General features: G+C 31.8%; 4 protein-coding genes across 6 annotated transcripts; 1 reads left to right on the top strand and 3 right to left on the bottom strand.

Annotated features, from left to right (window-relative positions):
• Positions 1 to 429: 429 nt before the first annotated feature.
• Positions 430 to 4192, bottom strand: LOC107032197. 2 transcript variants are annotated; one of them, XM_027912049.1, is made up of 4 exons: positions 3563 to 4192; positions 1996 to 2040; positions 1039 to 1093; positions 430 to 655 (listed from the first exon to the last, which is right to left on the bottom strand). In XM_027912049.1, exons 1-3 carry the CDS (start codon positions 4057 to 4059, stop codon positions 1066 to 1068), a joined length of 570 nt encoding a protein of 189 aa, XP_027767850.1. In that variant the 5' UTR covers positions 4060 to 4192; the 3' UTR covers positions 430 to 655; positions 1039 to 1065. The 2 variants fall into 2 exon arrangements, with proteins under 2 accessions (XP_027767850.1, XP_015089267.1); XM_015233781.2 differs by lacking the exon at positions 1039 to 1093 and having other exon boundaries at positions 3563 to 4187.
• A 304-nt stretch (positions 4193 to 4496) lies between these two features.
• Positions 4497 to 7573, bottom strand: LOC107032459 (actin-75). Of its 2 annotated transcripts, none has more exons than XM_015234060.2 (5): positions 7465 to 7573; positions 6534 to 6599; positions 6040 to 6433; positions 4924 to 5537; positions 4497 to 4839 (listed from the first exon to the last, which is right to left on the bottom strand). In XM_015234060.2, the coding sequence occupies exons 2-5, from the start codon at positions 6591 to 6593 to the stop codon at positions 4774 to 4776; spliced, it is 1134 nt and encodes a 377-aa protein (XP_015089546.1). In that variant the 5' UTR covers positions 6594 to 6599; positions 7465 to 7573; the 3' UTR covers positions 4497 to 4773. The 2 variants fall into 2 exon arrangements, with proteins under 2 accessions (XP_015089546.1, XP_027768027.1); XM_027912226.1 differs by lacking the exon at positions 7465 to 7573 and adding an exon at positions 7288 to 7377.
• A 3837-nt stretch (positions 7574 to 11410) lies between these two features.
• On the bottom strand, positions 11411 to 12278 carry LOC107002040 (cyclin-dependent protein kinase inhibitor SMR3-like). The gene has a single exon (XM_015199967.2). The coding sequence runs from the start codon at positions 12085 to 12087 to the stop codon at positions 11590 to 11592; it is 498 nt and encodes a 165-aa protein (XP_015055453.1). The 5' UTR covers positions 12088 to 12278; the 3' UTR covers positions 11411 to 11589.
• A 4244-nt stretch (positions 12279 to 16522) lies between these two features.
• Positions 16523 to 18301, top strand: LOC107002744 (dof zinc finger protein DOF2.4-like). Its single transcript, XM_015200898.2, has 2 exons — positions 16523 to 16712; positions 16910 to 18301. The coding sequence occupies exons 1-2, from the start codon at positions 16662 to 16664 to the stop codon at positions 17954 to 17956; spliced, it is 1098 nt and encodes a 365-aa protein (XP_015056384.1). The 5' UTR covers positions 16523 to 16661; the 3' UTR covers positions 17957 to 18301.
• The last annotated feature ends 741 nt before the right edge of the window (positions 18302 to 19042 follow it).

Below are 19042 nucleotides of genomic sequence, written 5' to 3'. Positions count from 1 at the left end.
AAAAAAAAAAAACCAGAAAAGGGGATCATTTTATGATTATAGTGTCCAAATCAATTTTTGTGCATCTAATACATATGAAAAGAATCGTATAGATCAGGATTAATGTCATGAGATACCTCACACCCTACCACAATCCACCAACAATAGGTTACAAATGACTTTGTCCAATTAGTACATATGAAAAAAATTACATAGTATTTTTTTGTCTCCACTGATTATAACTAGAGACTTAAAAATTCTCAATTTCATAGATTACTAAGTCACACCCTTGGTCGTACTTACTACTTTCACAAGGAAACCCCTTTGCATTTAAATAATTCTTCATTTTTCATTCCTATCTTTCTGCACTACCACGAAATACAGATGTTGTGGTATTTTAATTTCGAATTCGCATTTCTCACTTTAGAATACAAGATATCCTAAATAATATTGGGAAGGTGGAAGAAAAAGTAGGTATATATACATAAAGCCTGTCAAATTTTCTGGATAGATAATATACAACCCAATCAAAGCTTTTATTATAAGAAAGAGCACCAGGGAATTTTGTAGGCTCAGATAAAGAATTTAACCTAAAATTAAGATTAGTAAATGTACATCCTACGGTCCATCTTCACCATCTTTCATCAAATTACATATATCAGAGCATTCCACCAAACTGCAAGAAGAAACATTAAAAAGAAACAAAAAAACAAGTCAGTTTTCATTAACAAATATTTCAGTCATTCAGAAAACATTATATGGCGGGTAATCATGTTCCTCACTAGATGTATGCAGTGAAAATTTCAAACTGAAACGTTAAGTTATTTCTGATGGATATTACACAATGAATATATCCTAGTTTGCAGTAATTGATGCAGCTTTCATCACATTGTTTGCTCCTACAATTGAAAGATTTCAAATGCAGCTCAATTTCAACATTTATAAAAAATTTAGGCCGCAATGGTAAGTACCAAGCATTTCATTTTCGTAATGTGTTATATTCAAGTTGTTAAAGAGAACATACTTTAAATTACGTAATTATATTCTGTCCCATCATACCTCCTCACGTGTGGGTTTGATTCGTTCTCATGCCCAAACACGTGGAAATATGCTCCTGCATTTAGCAATACAAGCAGCCTGGTGAGGGCTGACTGTCCGAGAGACAGGTTAAGGCAGGGTCTGTTGGGATTGCTTCTCATGAAATTGGGTCTTTTTTCGAGCGACATATTTGGACCAAGGACTTCATGCACGCTTAGATATTGTTTTAGAGTTCGTGATCATCTTATCTAAAAACTTAAGCCGTTAGAAAAACATATTTAATTACTTATAGGGATTATGTCTCAAGAAGGAAAGAATGAAACTACAATTCATTTATTTTACAAACAATGCAGTGCTTCCTAAACTTTAACTTTAGCAAGATCAAAAGGTAGAGAAGTAAACTTAGTCTTAAAAGTTGAAGAGGCAGGAAGGAATACCGATGTACGCCATTTTCTCCATTTCTCTCCTTGGTTTCACTTTTCTTCTCTCCAATTATATATTCATCTCTAACTGAACAACTTCTATAGTTACTTACCATGTTTACTGATTATACCTTCCAATGTAGTAAAGGTGTAGAAGATATATGATTTTCAGTATGTATTGGAAATTAGATGAAAGATAAGTTCATTATCCTTTTGGTAAGAACGATAGGATAAATAAAGATGGACACGCTTTTAGCAGTCCAGGCAAAACTTGTATGAATTGTGTTTATTTAACATTGACGGTTTAGCAACACTTAAGACCAGCATTTAATGAAGAGCACAGCTATTTTTAAAACTTTCCATCTTCTGTAACAACAACAACATGATGTCTTCTTTACAAACTTGCCACATACGGTTACTTGTTCAGTATTGCATATTTAACAAGAATTTGGCAAGTGATTAGTTGCACAATTGCGAGCAGAACAAATATTATGTACTTATGGAGGCTTAAGAAACTGAAATATAAAGACTATGAGTTTGAAGGAAAAGCAATTACCAGTATTGGCGACTGCGAAACCCTTGCTTAAACACCACCAAAGGCCTGTAGACAAAAGAAGTAAAATCAAACCTCTTAAAATGACTTACTCAATAATATCTCTTCGTCAATATATGTTACATCCTATCGGCATTCAATTAATTCTACAGAAAGGTATCTCTTATGACATGTTCATTGTCCCTTTCCTATTTGCTTCTCATTTTCTTTTCTTTTTTTCTAAAATTTTCATAGTATAGGGGGCAGGTCACAGTTTGGAGGAAGAAGAAATATGGAATTTTTAACAAGGTTATCATTTATCAATAAAGCAAACTAGAAATACTATATACCATGGAAGTAGGCATTTAGTTAGCTTTTCACTTACCTGCTTATGTTTTCCTGCAAGCATTTTCAATCATTATCAAGGAGGGACGAAAGAAAAAGGAACTCCAGAATATTAAAATAATCGACCAGAAGAAGTTAGATGACATGTTATTAGTCAAACTGCCCCTATCATATATAACTTCAGTTCCAATTTTAAAGCTGCCACATATCTGTTCAGATATGAGTACTTGATATCTTTTTATCCTTCTATAGCAGACACGCTTCACCAATAGTCAACAAAGACATAAGTATAACTAAGAGAGTTGATTGGTATCTAAGCGAAATAATGTCAGACATGAAAGAAATGCTAGAAGTAGCTTCACATCCTTAACCTTTTCAAACCAAGAGTAGCTCATGCTTTGTATCTAGTTTTATCACAGTATCAGTCTCACGATTTCCTGCAGCTTAGTTTAGAATGTATCTAATGTACATTTTCCTCCCCAAGTTTTTTTAATGAAATGGCTGTGTACATTCTTCTACCTAACAAGCTAATTTCATGCTTGTTTGAAGCTTTTAACTTAACACTTCTCTACATTCAAATCTACCAGTATATAAATGGTCTCTAAAGACCACATGCACTAAAATTGAAGTATAACTGATTTCTCCCTCCCTTTCTTACCTTCCTTACCCTCATTATGTCTCAGTTTCTGTCAACCTGACTGGCGACTGCGGAGCTAATTGTTAGTTGTTCGAGCAGGCTTTATGCTACAATCCTTCCTACGGTAAACAACGAATGCTTGCAAACAGGTTTTGTAAGAAAAGGTGTTCAGAATTTAGGTTATAACTCTATATTTAGAAGGTTGCAACTATAAAATGCCCATTAAAAAAATATTAGAAGGTTGTCCATTTGATTTTCAATATTCTGATTTTGTTTTTTCCATCCTGTCAAGCCCGAAAGAAAGAATTATGATTTGATGCCAATATGCATTTCTGGCAAATTATGAAACATATGATCCATACATTCCAACTCAGATCGGAGAAATATATCCAGGTTACATAAGATAGCTAGCAAATTAGTGTAACCTAATTTTGGTAGCTATTTTGGAATGGTATCTCATAAACAATAGGAGCATGATATGTACTAAATGAGTCGGCACTCTACATAATTTACCTATAAATATACAAGGTAATTTGTTTGAATCCGTAGGCAATCAAAAGGAACAGTTTCAACAAAGGCTTGGTAGTCAAATTTACATACAAATCATACCTTCTTACGTTAAGAGGACCTTCACCAGGAGATCCACTGCCACCACGAATACAAGTATTGACACATTTGACCGTGCAAGTCTCTGCTTGCCTTGACTTAGGTCTTTGAATCCTCGCCTTCTTGCAATTCTTCTGACTATCAACACAATCGCCGGATAACGTTTGCGGTACATTCGAAAATGTCTCCCCAAGTACCTCCTGTTGCGTTTCAATCTGCGCCGGCACCGCCAACGCCTCCGCCCCATTCACCGCCACAATCACAGCACATGCTGCAGCTGCCGCCAGTATCGCCGCAGTTATTGGCTTCCGCAACTCCGTAGCAGTAACGTATTTCCGTCCTTCCTGAGAAACATCGACAATGACAGTACTTGTGGCAACTGCTTGAAGTGGTTTGCGACCACTGAGTAAGCAGCCATAGCCATGGGTTTGGCTGACCAACCACTCTGGATAATCTACTGGAAATCTACAGAGAGTTGAACACAAGCAAGATATTCCCATTTGTCAAATTACACAAATCAGTAATTTCGATTTTTGCAATTCGAATTGCATTTGTGGAAACACCTCTACTTTGGATTTGGGATGTTTTTCCACCTTATGTTCATTTTTTTACACTTTGGTCCGCTATTCCTATAATGTGACTGACAGACTTCCATCGGCTTAATGGAGTTTATTCGTGCCAAATAACTCTTCTCATTATTTAATGCATTGGGGTCATAATTCAAATGGATAAATCATGGTACATATTTACTAGTAAATGAAATGATTTATAGCATGCTCTTATTAATTAAAACTTTCCCAAAAATATCTTCTATTTGAGCCAACTCGAATGTAGAATTAAATTTGAAAGACACATGTAATATAAGCAATTTAAGACGTAATAGGCCAGACAATTTTTTTTTAAAAAAAAAAGGCTTCACTCTACTGGGCAAAACATGAAGTACAACAAAACTTCCTTGAGCAATGCATATAATGAAAAGCACACTTCAAGTGAGTTGAACAACTTATTACATTAGTCCTCCAGGACTATAAAAGAAATAAAGAGTATATCGAAATTTGACAAAATCATCATAGACAATCAAATGAAAACTAGAGACCTGAAATTAGTTCAAGAGCAATAATAACTATCCAAAAGCTGCTATATCAAGAAACAAAACAAAAAGAACATAGGCGTAGCGCGATATCAGAGAGATATAGAGATCATCTTTGCTCCGATTAGAAACATTTCCTATGCACAATTGATGGGCCAGACTCATCAAACTCTGCCTTCGCAATCCACATCTACATTTCAAAGAACACAAATATTTTGAGCATCGTTTCATCGTGTAACGAGTATACTAATTGAAAAACTAAATGCTTAATTACCTGCTGGAAGGTACTGAGGGATGCCAAGATGGAACCTCCAATCCACACACTGTACTTCCTTTCAGGGGGCGCAACAACCTTAATCTTCATGCTGCTAGGGGCTAACGCGGTGATCTCCTTGCTCATTCTGTCAGCAATACCAGGAAACATAGTGGATCCACCACTAAGTACAATGTTCCCGTACAGATCCTTCCTGATATCAACATCACACTTCATTATGGAGTTGTATGTTGTCTCGTGGATACCAGCAGCTTCCATTCCGATTGTGGAAGGCTGGAACAGCACTTCTGGGCAACGGAAACGCTCAGCTCCAATGGTAATCACTTGACCATCTGGAAGCTCAAAGTTTTTCTCAACAGAGCTGCTTGACTTAACCATATCCAACTCCTGCTCAAAGTCTAGAGCAATGTATGACAGCTTCTCCTTCATGTCTCTCACAATTTCCTTCTCAGCACTGGTTGTGAATGAGTATCCACGCTCTGTGAGGATCTTTGCCAAATGCTCTGTGAGGTCACGACCAGCAAGGTCAAGACGAAGGATCGCGTGAGGAAGTGCATAACCTTCGTAGATAGGAACTGTGTGGCTAACACCATCTCCGGAATCCAAAACAATACCTACAAGGCAGACAAGAATCATATACTTTTCGTCTTAACCAACAACAACAAATGGGACGTGGGAAGGGTAGTGTGTATGCAGAACTTACCATGCCTTGGAAGATAGACAGTCTATTTTCGATAGACCCTCAGATCAAAGTAAAAGCATATCAAAACATTTCAAAAACCACCACAAGTTACTTCTTCTTTAACTATCTTATGAGATTTGATTTATGTATTATCATGCTTTTCGCTCAACAACCTAGAGAGATTAATTCTTCACTTGTTACCAAGTTAGTAAAATCATTCCATAAATTTCCTCATCTTTTCTAACACTTCTCCATCTATACTCACAATCATGAGTAATAACTAATGACATCTCCGAAATAAATCATCAAAAAAAAGTGTGACAAATATCCATGAGATTGATTCCTAGTAAGAACGGATCCTTAATTATAGAAAATTGGAACATGAACAACATCCAAAAAAAAGAAAAAGGAAGTACAGAATGTGAATATCTTACCAGTAGTACGACCACTAGCATATAAAGACAGAACAGCTTGAATTGCAACATACATTGCAGGGCAATTGAATGTTTCGAACATGATTTGAGTCATTTTCTCACGATTAGCCTTTGGATTTAGAGGTGCCTCAGTGAGAAGAACTGGATGCTCTTCTGGAGCAACTCGAAGTTCATTGTAGAAAGTGTGATGCCAAATCTTCTCCATGTCATCCCAGTTATTAACAATACCATGTTCAATAGGATACTTCAATGTTAAAATACCACGTTTCGACTGAGCCTCATCTCCAACATAGGCATCCTTCTGCCCCATTCCAACCATCACTCCAGTATGTCGAGGACGTCCAACAATGCTAGGAAAAACTGCCCTTGGGGCATCATCTCCAGCAAAACCAGCCTATATAAGATACACATACTACAGCTGAGAACAGATTTTTTTTCTTTTTTTTCGAATTTCTTCAATCAAAATGTTAATAATTGATGGTTCAATTCATTACCTTAACCATGCCGGTTCCATTGTCACAAACAAGAGGTTGAATATCATCAACATCAGCCATTTTTTACTAATATTGAACAACAAATAAGTTAGCAACAAATAATACCTTAGACCACAAAAATATCCTATAACATTCCATGATACATACATACAACTAAAAAACACTACGAAGCTCTAATCTAGTTGCATATATCCTATACTCCTTCTGTCTCAATTTATTTGACACAATTTACGTTTTAGCCACTACTAAAAACAAAGACACGTTTCTATATCAATAACTTACTTTAGACATCAAAAATATCTTTTTTTTCTTAAACTTTGTATCAAGTCAAATAACGTCACATAAATTGAAATAAAAGGAGTAGTATTTTACAAAGGTTGGATAAATTTCACTACAAAGTTTCCTCATGATCTCCAAGTTCTTTGTAGCTTTCCTTAAACATCCCAAGAAATGCTCATGACTCACTCAAATATTGTTGATTTACATTGACAAAATATTAGACTGTAGTTTCACATTTACGAAATTTTAGATAGTTAAAATTTTCTCATAATATATTCAATTTGCACAACAAGGATTTCTAAAAAATCAATCTCATTAACCAATCAATTAAAATTCAAGAGAAGTTAAACAAATACACATAAATAATGAAGGAAATGCACAAACAAAGATATTGCAACAGTCACCTAATGGGAAAACGAATACATTGACGTCAATTCAGGTTTCAAGAATCTAAACTTTCAATAAAGGTACATACATATTCAAGAAAGTAGTAATGGACGCAAATCGCAATAATTAATAATTCAAAAAATATTTCACAGATCACATGCACTAGCAGAGTTTGAGCTAGAGAAGAATAATATATATAGTAATAATAAAATGAAGAAGAATAAAATTAATTGAAGAACATATATGATTGTGATCATATTCTCACCTCTTTTTTTCTTTTTTTCTTTTTTTTAATTTTAAATTTAGAGGTAGAATTTGCTTGTGTATGAGTGAAATCGAAAAATGGATAGTGCTTTGTTAAGAAAGATGAGAAAAAGAAGAAAATAAACGACAAATTCGGATCTGATGATGAAGCGTTACCCTATAACGTTAAAGGGGTTGAGAAAAATTAGAAACGGCCACACATTAATCCACTGATTTTTCCCATTATTTCTAACTCTAATAATAAATTATTTAAGTTTCACTTCATTAAAAAAATTATTTCATGGCTTAATACATTATTATGTCATTTATCTTTAATATTATGTCTTTCAATTTTGAATATGCATAAGTAGATATATATATTTTATTTTAAATGATATAATACACTTAAAATATTACATAGAATATAAAAATATTATATAAAATATAAAATACAATAAATGTGTCTATTTATTTAATTTTATACAAATTTTAATATTTATTTATACACATCTATAATTATGTATTATGCGTTATTTCGTCTATTATGATTGAACCATTTTCTATTATACTTTTTTTTTAATATATAACTTTACTTCACAATTTAAATTAGTAAAAAAAAATTTAAAATAATGAACCACTGAAATTAGCTACCTTAGTATAACCACCGCCACAAATCACTCATCATCACACTGAGTCGGCTCTACGGTAAAACATTTGAATCGTTTGTTAAAGGCCCAAAAAAGAAGTACATATGTACAAGGTTAAATCATTAAAAAAAAATAGAATGGATGTGTAATTTCTATTTTAATATTTTATAAGTATTTTTTTATTTAATATTTTATATAAAGTTATAATAAAAAAATTATGTTATTAATAGATATTAAAATTTTAAAAAAATAAATAAGACAATTACATCTTAATATATTTTAAAGAGTTCGATGAGATTATAACTCGCACATTTGTTCGCATAGCGTTTAGGTAAGTCAATAATCCACCATTTATTAACTAAGTCCAATATAGCTATAACCATTATTAGTAGAATGTTAAAATATTCATGTCATCTTTTTTTCTTTTTCTTTTTTTTTTGAATTTTACTGGCTGTTTAAATGAGAGTTGCAATTAATTAAAATGATTTTTTCTTCCATTATTAATTTGTACTTGCCTTCACTTTTGATTTTGACTTTTCCTTGGTGTGTACTGTACTGTGTAGTTTATTGCTTTTTCTGAATATGAATATTGTATTTTATAATTTCAACCCATTTTTTTAAAATTGATTTTTCTTTATTTCCTGTTTGATTGATTTATAGATAAAATTAAAAGACATCACATATAAATTATCATAAAGTTTATATTTTGTCAATTTAAAAGTGTATGACTAACAATAATTTTAACTTCAAAAATTTCTAATATAATAAAAAGATTATTTCATTTTAACGATTAAGCACTCACTAAAATAAAGTATATGCATATTCTAATTGAAGTTTAACTCTGATTGATCTTTCCACGTACGCTTTTGATTGACTTACTACGTACGCTTTTGATTACACTGTAAAATGACAAACTAAAGCTCAATCGTATCACGTACGTTTGTTATACTTATTACATGACCAACATGCCAAAAGAATCATTCAAATCAGAAACGATGAGAAGCCACTTGTACAAATACCAAATTCTGTACTTTAGTAATTTCTTTTTTTTTGAGGAATATCAGAAAAATTTGTGATCGTTATTTTTTGAGTCCATACAAGCTAAATTTTTCTAGTGCAGCAATTTCATAAATTAGATTAGAAATTTAAATCGCACTAGTGTAATTGCAGTGTGACGAGCTTGATTGAAAAGATGTTAATTGATTCTTAGCTTTCTTTATGAAATATCACCTGCTACACCAATTCAATCATTCTTACGTGTGTTTGACTTATGGTAGTACTAGACTTTCAAGTGTTATTAGTAATTCTCCCTTTTAATGCCTTTATATATATAATGAAAAGTTTAACATAAATACTTGATCGTCAAAGCTATCGAGCACGATGGTCCACCCATGAACCACCATCAAAGGTGGTGATGAGATGTATAAGATCTCTCCGTTCCTTGACAAGTAGTCTGGGATTTGAGCAGGGGAATAGACAAAATTTGATACAAGGGGAACATTGCCCTAACTATAATGAATCGGCTTTTGATATAGTGTGAATCTAAATTAATCGAGGCTCAAAATAGATGTCAAACATTAAATAAAATTACCATGAATGCTGACCTTCAAGCTAAAAACAGTAACTAGGGCTACAAATACAGCGTTATGATTGCTACTATCATTCTTGGCAGTATATATTATTTTTTCTATAGGCATATCATTTTCATGATAAATATTGTAGAAAATCTTATAATAATAAAAGAAATTGTTAAATTTGTTGTCTACCTAAAGTTCAAAAAATCAACCACATTACCAAAGCGTGTTGTGACTTGTGAATTGAATGGTAGTATTTAGAAATATTAATATATTATATCTCCAAAATATAATATTGTTGAAATTAAAGCACCATATATATTTATGACCTAGCTAGAAAGCTTCCCAAGCACTGCATCTGAAACAGTACTAGGTTTTCTTCTTTCATTACTAGGGTTGAATTTCTAGTATATTTTGTTAGAAAATGCTATTGGGTCGGTTATATCATTGTACCAAAAGAGATATTTAATATTGATGATAAATTATTATTTTTTAGCATTAATATTTTGAGTTAAAGTTATTATATTCACAGTTGTTAAATCCTTTAGCGATAATTTATAAAATGATGGTAATAAATATTTATACTTATTATTATTTTTATCAAATATATAATGTAACAATAATTATATTATTACCGCTAAATCATTCATTCGTTGTAGTGGATCTATAAAGAAGCTAGTTAGATCATTAACTCGTATATGTTCTCCCCACCATAAATTTAATTTGCAAAATTATTTGCCTCTCAGACCTTAGTAGATAATATTTAGCTTGTGAATATGAGAAAGTTGATTCGTCTTTGTAAGGAGTTTATACTATCAATAACTCAAAATTGTGATTAATGCAAATTAAATCCACTTCCACAAGGAGAAACTCATAAATTTCCTACACTAGTACTTACTACTATCACCGTTCGGTATTGTTTATCATGATTTCTATTTTTAGAGTCAAACTATAAAAACTTTGACTAACATTCTAAGATATATTTTTTCATCATACTAATATGCAAAAGATTGCAATTTATAGTACTTTTCATATAGCTTTAGGATATCTAATTTTTTTTGTTTAAGATATCGAATTAATGTGATCTAATTTAACTTTGAAAATTAGTCAAATTGATTTTCAAAAAGTAAAACATGACAACAATCCCCGACAAAGGGAGTACTACATATCTATTTCGGTTGCTTAACATCTTGTTTGGATCGTCGTTATATATCATTCTATAATGTATCATATTATATCGTATTATATTGTATTATAATGTATTATTTTGATTAATATAATATTTGAATAGATTATTTTATATTTTGTTATAACATAATGTCAGATATCAATAATCTAAGGGATAAATCTACAAGAAAAATAGGAGACGAGGTAAAACTATAATAGATTAAAAAAAATAAGCGAAATGATAAAATGGAGAATTATTACGTAATAAACAATGATAAATTGAGAAAAAAAGATAATAATATGATAACACCAAATCAATTGTGGCATAGAATGATATGTTTAATTGTATCATAACAATAAATTTAATCATAATGTACTATAAGTTTAAATAAAAAATATTCTATTTAAAATTTAAACTAACAACGCTATACAAATCGTCCAAGATAATCGATCATCAAAGGATGATTCCTTAAAAAACACAAGTTTTTGGAATAATATGCTTCAGAATAAATCTTCAAAAATGGATAAATACCAAAATCAAATGATATGGAGTACTTGTAATTATTATCAGCCAAGGAGATGCAAATATAAAGGTAATTGATTACGGATATATATTAATTTGTATCCTAGGGTAAATAAATACATATAAATTATAAATGTTACAATTATTATATATGGTATTATTCTATGTAACTCAAATCCATAGAATATATATAATGGTCGATGAATTTTATTCCTCACCTTTAATATAAATGAAGTTCATTCTTGATGATCATTTCTTCTTAATTTCTTGATATTCTCTTCCAAATCTTCAAAGTCAACATGAAGAGTTGGATGTATGTTCGGTGAATCTGAAACTTTTCTTTTGATACTTTTTTTAGGTGCTGGTGGACACGTTGTCATCACTGGGATTTTGTGATCCGAAGAAGTTGGAGTTGTAAATCCACCATCATCATCGTCGCTATCATCATTTCTCGATTTATATGTGTCATCATCTTCACACAACGTCTGTGTTGATCTTCTCTGTATCGTTCCAAATTGTCCTGAACATGGGCTTCCTTTATCTAGATCCTCTTCTTGAAATAGTATTTCTTTTTTATCATCATGATCTGGATTGTTTTCATCTTGGTTTTGGTCAACGGTGTCATGTTGACTAGGTGCAATATCCTCTATGCACCTATCTGGAATTTTGTAAGTAATAACCTTTTTCTCATCATCTTCTTCTTGTTTTACTTGGAAAAGGTCTGGATTCGACATATCGAAAGAATATTCTATTTTTGAAGAAGGATCGCAAGTAGACCTGATCTGAACAAGCGCAATGACGAGAAAAACTATGCTCACTTGATTATTGAGTGATTTGTCATGAGTTGAGTTATGAGATCAAAACTTTGAGTAAAAGACGATGGGTTGAGGAAGAGTGGAGGAGAAAAAGAGAAAGAAAAGTGGTTTTTACATTAGTAATAAATAAATAAAAGAGAAGGAGATATATAATATTGGTTGAGGAATAAAAATGCCATCTAAATATTTTTAGTCAGCTGGCTAAACACATTTTCACACTCCTAGCTGTAACAATTTGTAGATATTGCTCGTATAAATTTAGTGTATAATGAAGTATTAAATTATACACATATCATATATGAAATATACATTTCATAATATTGTAAAAATCTAGTACTTATATAATTATTTTTATTGAGAGATTTTTTTATTTTTTAAATAGGAATAGGGGTTTGAGAACTGGTGGAGGAATTTACATAGTGGGGAATCAATACGATGTAAGTACTTGAAGCTAGCCAATTGAGCTACTATGATTCCTCGGGCCATCGTTAAATTTGTTAAGCTATTGTTTAGAGTAAATATCAACATCAAAATCGTCATGTTTACGGAGTTTTTTCAATTGTTACTCTTACTCTGTTCATTTCAGACTTTGACTTACTCTTTAGAAACAATAATTAATATATCTGAGTATTTCACCACAAAATTCATGTTGATTAATATTATTTTTTATGTATATATATGTAGTAGATGTTGAATGTCTTTGACTTCTTCGTGCGCTTACTTCTTTATATTTGAATTTCATTATTGAAAATTTCGATTCCGCCACTGATCGAAATTAAAAACAGAGAAAGGTAAAGTAGAGCCTCACGACCAACGTATATTATAATGGATGACAATTATTTCTCCATTCTTAATCAAAAATCTCATATTTGAATTTAAAAAAATGAACCCACCTTTAATACTATAAGCTTATTCTCAAAATACTTTTTAAAAAAAAATGTAAATCTGAGTTAATCTGACCTCAAAGTGTCAAGACATGCCCTAATTAAGTGGAAAACAAAAAAAGGCGGACTGCCCTCGGAGATCGACCCAATGCACACAAATTCAAGTATTTTACTCCAAATTTCATTTTTATGTGTCTTTGTCAAAGCACATAGAATTAGAATATAGTAAGTGCAAATACAAATATCATGTTCATAGTAGGTTAGAACTTGGTAACTGTAGAAGTTTAATCATACAACAAGGCACGTGTGGTCATCTTAGTTTTCAACTTCTCATGACTTTTTAACAACTACTACTACTAATTCCCTATATAATTTAATGCTCTATGGTGCATGATCATATCTTATCTTAACCAATTTTTAGCATCCAAGGTTTATATATATATCATGCTTTTACTCTTGGTATATTATGGTTGAAATGTAAAGTCAAACACTTTTTGTTGATTTTTTTTTTATTTGCTTCATAGTTAGGAAGATCTCATTTTCTATCTTTACATTAAATTGTTCTTTATTAGACTTGTAAAGAGCTAGTGAAAATGAGTACGTAGTCTTGTACTTATAGGAAATGAACTAGAAGTTAAAATCCGTTGATTTATCTTCAATTTTATACAAATTTTCGTATCTATATGTTAGATGTGGATGGTTCTGAAAGGTAACGTCTTTTTCCTATCGGGCCCTGAATATCCAATGGGCCTACTCTGTCCAAGCCTGTAGGCCTATCTTGTACTGAGGCCCAATTTTAGCCACCCTATGGATCAGAGTTATGGGCCATCTAAAACTTGCAAGGATCATTTTCACTTTTGTCCTTATTTTACGTTCATCTTTAGTTTATGTTCCTCAGTAACTTAAAAAAGAAGTCACAAGGTGTATATTTATGTTTTCGTATTATAATATTTCATATGTTATGTCCAGATATGAATTTTGTTTCTATAGAACTTATATCCCATTAGGTGTAAATCAATTGCTAAGGAAAAAATAAATGAAAAAGAAACAATTTTTTAGGACAAAAATTAAAGATTAGTTCATTTTAAGACAAAATGTACAATTTTGTCAAATTGCAAGAGAGTAATAGACTGAGCTCGACTACAAATTTACCCTCTAGCAAAGGCTTCTCGCGAGTACTCCTATACTCCCCTATAGATATTATGTATCTGGCTTAATAGATGCAAAAGACCTATTCGAGATCAACATTAAGATTATAAGGATCATTATAGTACTTGAACCAACAAAAAATAAATTGGGGCGAGAAACTTAGACTCTCAAGAATCTGCATACCACCACAAAAGAATATACTATTTCATAATTTAATTGACTTCAGACTGAGCCATACAATGAATATTTCGCCCCGAATAAGATCATATTCACACATATAACATTAGCCTCATAAATTTTTGTTATACTAGCTATTTAGACAGAATGTCTGATTCTATTCACTTTAGAATGTGAGGTCCCAACTCCCCAGGAAGGATTATCCTTCTCTTTAATTTCTGTACCACTAATTTTATAATATACGTCACATAACTATTCAATTTCACAAAATATTATATCCACCCCCCCCCCCTCCTTTTAGTAGGTAGGGGCAGGTTTGGGGGGTGGGGTGGGAGGGGGCTAGAAAAAGTTACATTTGATTTGGTCCCTCACAAAATTGAGAATATTTGTCTAAAGCATCCAAGACTGTCCTTTTTTATAAAATTAATTAATTCATCATTAGTTTTAATCATTTATCTTGGGAGAGTAACATATTATATCCTATGCGAGTATTATTTTATTGTATTGGTTTCCTCGCTACATAGAATATTCAGAAAAATAGTAAACTTGACTTTATTTCAAGATGCACATAATACCAGCTAAAAATATATGAGCCATGTAAAATTACATGCAAAGTATTATTTCTATTGGATTGTATATATTATGAATGCCGTGGATAATTAGATTAGGAAAATTATCAAGAGACATATTTATTTTATCATATTTTTACAAATTTCCTCTTCAATCCCTCTCAGTGCATCACTCTCCTCTCGCTAATATATCCCTTTCTTCTTGGATTTACATTCCTTCCCATACATCCCTATCCTATGTATCTGAATGTCTGCTTATGTATCTTTATGTTCAATAATATATCCGGGAGTTCAGTAATCAGTGGCGGAGCTAGAATTTGGTCTAAGGAGTGTCAAAATATAAAGAAATAAAATCATGTATAAGCCAAGAAGTGTCAGTATCTAATATAGATATACATAAAAAAATATTTTAATTCTAGCTATACAATATAATTTTCCGACGAAGAGGTGTCGGTCGACACCCCTTCTGGCTCCACCACTGCCAGTAATGTATTCAAAAGTCTAGTAATGTATTTGAAATTCATAAATTTTAAAGATTTTTTGTAATTTGATAAATAGTAAGAAAATAGTATAATTAGCTCTTCACGCTAAAATTTTTTATGTAAATTACACATTAGATTAGTGCTTATTGTATAAACCTCAGAAATTATATGTAGTTAATTATAAGTATGACAATGGAAATGGTCTTAATTACATTGTCGTTCAAATCAATAGACAACTCACTCACTACTTTTGTTATACGCATTAAACATGACAATATATATGAGACCACGTACTATATTATCTAAAGGACCATTAATTTGGTACTTAAATTTATGCACAAAGGTCCTCGATTGATTATACCATGCATAGGGGCCAATGATAGACATTTGGTACTTAAATTTATGCACAAAGGTCCTCGATTGATCCTACCATGCATAGGGGGCAATGATAGACTAAAAAATCCCTCTAAACAATTTGGTTGATCACATATGAAAAATAATTATTAGAATTTATATAGTATAATTTTATATAAGATTAAATAAGAAAGGAAGTGTATTTGCCATAAGTGAATAAGAGTATATCTAAATGCAAAAAATGCTCTTAAATAATGCAATCCTCATAGTCACATTCTATTCCTCTCTACATTTCAATTTGACAATTCTTTAATTACAATGTTGCATATGACAATGTTAAAAGTGGTTTTTATACATCTTTAGTTTAATACAACAAGATTTAAAAGTTTTTTTTTATTTTTTTGAATTCTGTATCAAGATAAATATTTTTCTTCTATGACTATATTATTTTTTTTTGGTAAATATGAATCAAACGACTCTTATAATTAGCAAGGTAAGATGAGTGTTAACTCAAGAAGTTTAATAATTAAGAAGCTTAAAGACTAAGCAAGCAAAGATCCTCTTGAACTCTTAAAAAGCAAAATAAACAAAACAAAAATAGACAAGTGAGAAATAAACCAAGTACCTAATTGTGTATATATATAAGAGAATAATATATAAATGCAATAGTATATTATATAGTCCTTTATTCAACCTCCTTGCTCCTTATATATATTCTCAATTCTCTTTAGCTTTATTCTCTCTTGCTTTCTCCCTTTCTTTCTTTCTTTCTTTCTTTCTTTCTTTCTTCCTCCATTTTGATGTGATATTCTCCACTAACAATATCCCATTCCAAACTTTTACAAAAGTGAATTTTACATTATTCAAGAAATTAAACTATGGTTTTTTCCTCTATTTCTGCTTATCTTGATCCATCCAACTGGCAACAGGTATGTTTTTTTTCTTCTTCTAACAATAATATGATGATTCTAAATTCTAATGTCAATACCTAGCTTCTTGAACAAAAAAGTAAAGAATTCATAAAAGATAAAGGAAAAAACTTATTCAACTTTAATTTGTATTTAAACTTCTTTAAATTATTTGTACCATATACTAAACAGTTTCTTTTTTTTAATTCATTTTTCAGCAAGTTGGATATAGCATCCCAAATCCTCAGCTTCCATCAGGACTATCACAACCAACACCACCGCGGCCACTAGCGAGCACTACTCCTCCTCCTCCTCCACCACCACCTCCACCTCAGCCTCATCATGTGGGTGGTGGAGGTTCAATCAGACCAGGCTCGATGGCAGATCGAGCCCGGTTAGCAAACATCCCGATGTCAGAGGCAACTCAAAAATGTCCTCGTTGTGAGTCAACAAACACAAAGTTTTGCTACTTTAACAACTACAGCCTCTCCCAACCTCGTCATTTCTGCAAGACTTGCAGAAGGTATTGGACGAGAGGGGGCGCTCTAAGGAGCGTCCCCGTGGGTGGAGGCTGTCGTAGGAACAAAAGAAGTAGCACTAGTAATAGTAGTACTAGTGCTAAATCCAGCAATAATAATACCAAATCTCAAGGTTCTAGCCAAACTACTAATTCTGGTTCTACAAGCAATAACAATAGTACTTTTTCAAGTCCATCAGCAGCAGCTAGTTTACTAGGTCTTATGAACCCTCCAATTCACCCACTACGTTTCATGTCCCCGTTAGGACAATTGACTGATCAACACTTCACCCCAAATGAAATGAATTACACATCAATTTCTTCGTCATCACCAGCTCCAATCGTCATGGGAACAAATGAAAACATGAATTTTCAGCTTGGAATGGGTAGCAACTTAGAGCAATGGCGGCTACATCAACAACTAGTGAACCAATTCCCTTATAATTTATACGGGGGATTGGATTCATCTCCTGCTTCTGGTTCTGGCTCTGCCTCTGCCTCTGGCCTTTACCCTTTCCACCCGGCTCATTATGACGCGAGTGGTGGTGGTGTCATAAGTCAAATAAGGCCCAAAGTTTTAAACCCTATGTTGACTCAGCTGGCATTGATGAAAATGGAAGACGATCAAGATCATGTTGCAAGTATGCCACGTCAGTTTTTAGGGCATGAAAACTGGACAAGTAATGCTAATTGGAATGAGCTTTCCGCAAGTTTTAGCTCTTCTTCTACTAGTAATAATGTACTATAATTACTAATAGATGAAATGTTTAGCAAAAGAGCCAAAATAGGCTGAGTTCGCACTATCTTGTTTTCAATCCTCTATTTGACCTTCTTTTCCTATATCGATGTTAGTAATTTAGAAGCTGACAGTTTTGTCAGCACTGTAGAAGGAAGTCATATGTTAGGAAGAAAAATTGTCTCAAAACCCTAGAATCTCTAGGTTTTTTTTTTAGGGGTTTATCTTTCCATTTTTTTTGTAGTTTGCTTTGTTTTAATTTATGCTGATTATGATTTGGAGAATGGGTGTACTTTTTAATAGTTATTTGTAGTAGCTTTATGTTGGACATGAAATCTAAATTTTAATTTCTGAGTATATATCTTAGAGTAATTTTAGATAAGTTATTGTCTTAACTAATTTTTTTGATCACCAATTCTATAACTCTAAATATTTCTTATGTTTTAACTCCGAATGAGATATTCCTAGTGTTAAATACTTTAGTTATTGTATGTATGCCAATGCTCCAACATTTGATCCATGAAATGATACAAAAGATATTCCCCTTAATGCATGTATTGAAATGCATTTATCCAGCAAATATTTCCACGATCAATTATGCATAATATTGCTCATTTGAATAATGTTGATTGTCTAGTGCAAGTATATGATCGTCTATTGCATATACAACTTCTGTTTATATATTTTGCTATTTTGTTGCTAATATTTTTCTTTTAATCGTGCTTTGATTACAATTTTTTTTAAGTCGAGAATCTATCAAAACTATCTCTTATCTAGCGCTTTCTTAATCCCTTTATAGAATTATGTTAGATATATATATGTTGTTAGTATTGTTTTATATTGCTCCCTCTACAACGCCCAATCACAATCTTTTATGGTGGTCAATATCTTGGTTATTATTAATGTCTCATATTCTTTTATTCTCCTCCTATTTCAATTACTTTAGCAATAGTACTAGCAATTGTTATTAATTATGGAGTAAGATGTTCTTTTTGAAATATTTTTAATTATTACTCCAATAACTATTATACTCTTTCCGTTCTACGATAGCTATTCACTAATTATTCAACAATACTTATAATATAATATATAATACTT

Source organism: Solanum pennellii, chromosome 10 (genome assembly GCF_001406875.1).
Source record: "Solanum pennellii chromosome 10, SPENNV200".
Taxonomy (NCBI): Eukaryota; Viridiplantae; Streptophyta; class Magnoliopsida; order Solanales; family Solanaceae; genus Solanum; species Solanum pennellii.
The sequence above is the reverse complement of the archived record's forward strand: the minus strand, read 5'-3'. Positions and strand labels throughout refer to the sequence as shown.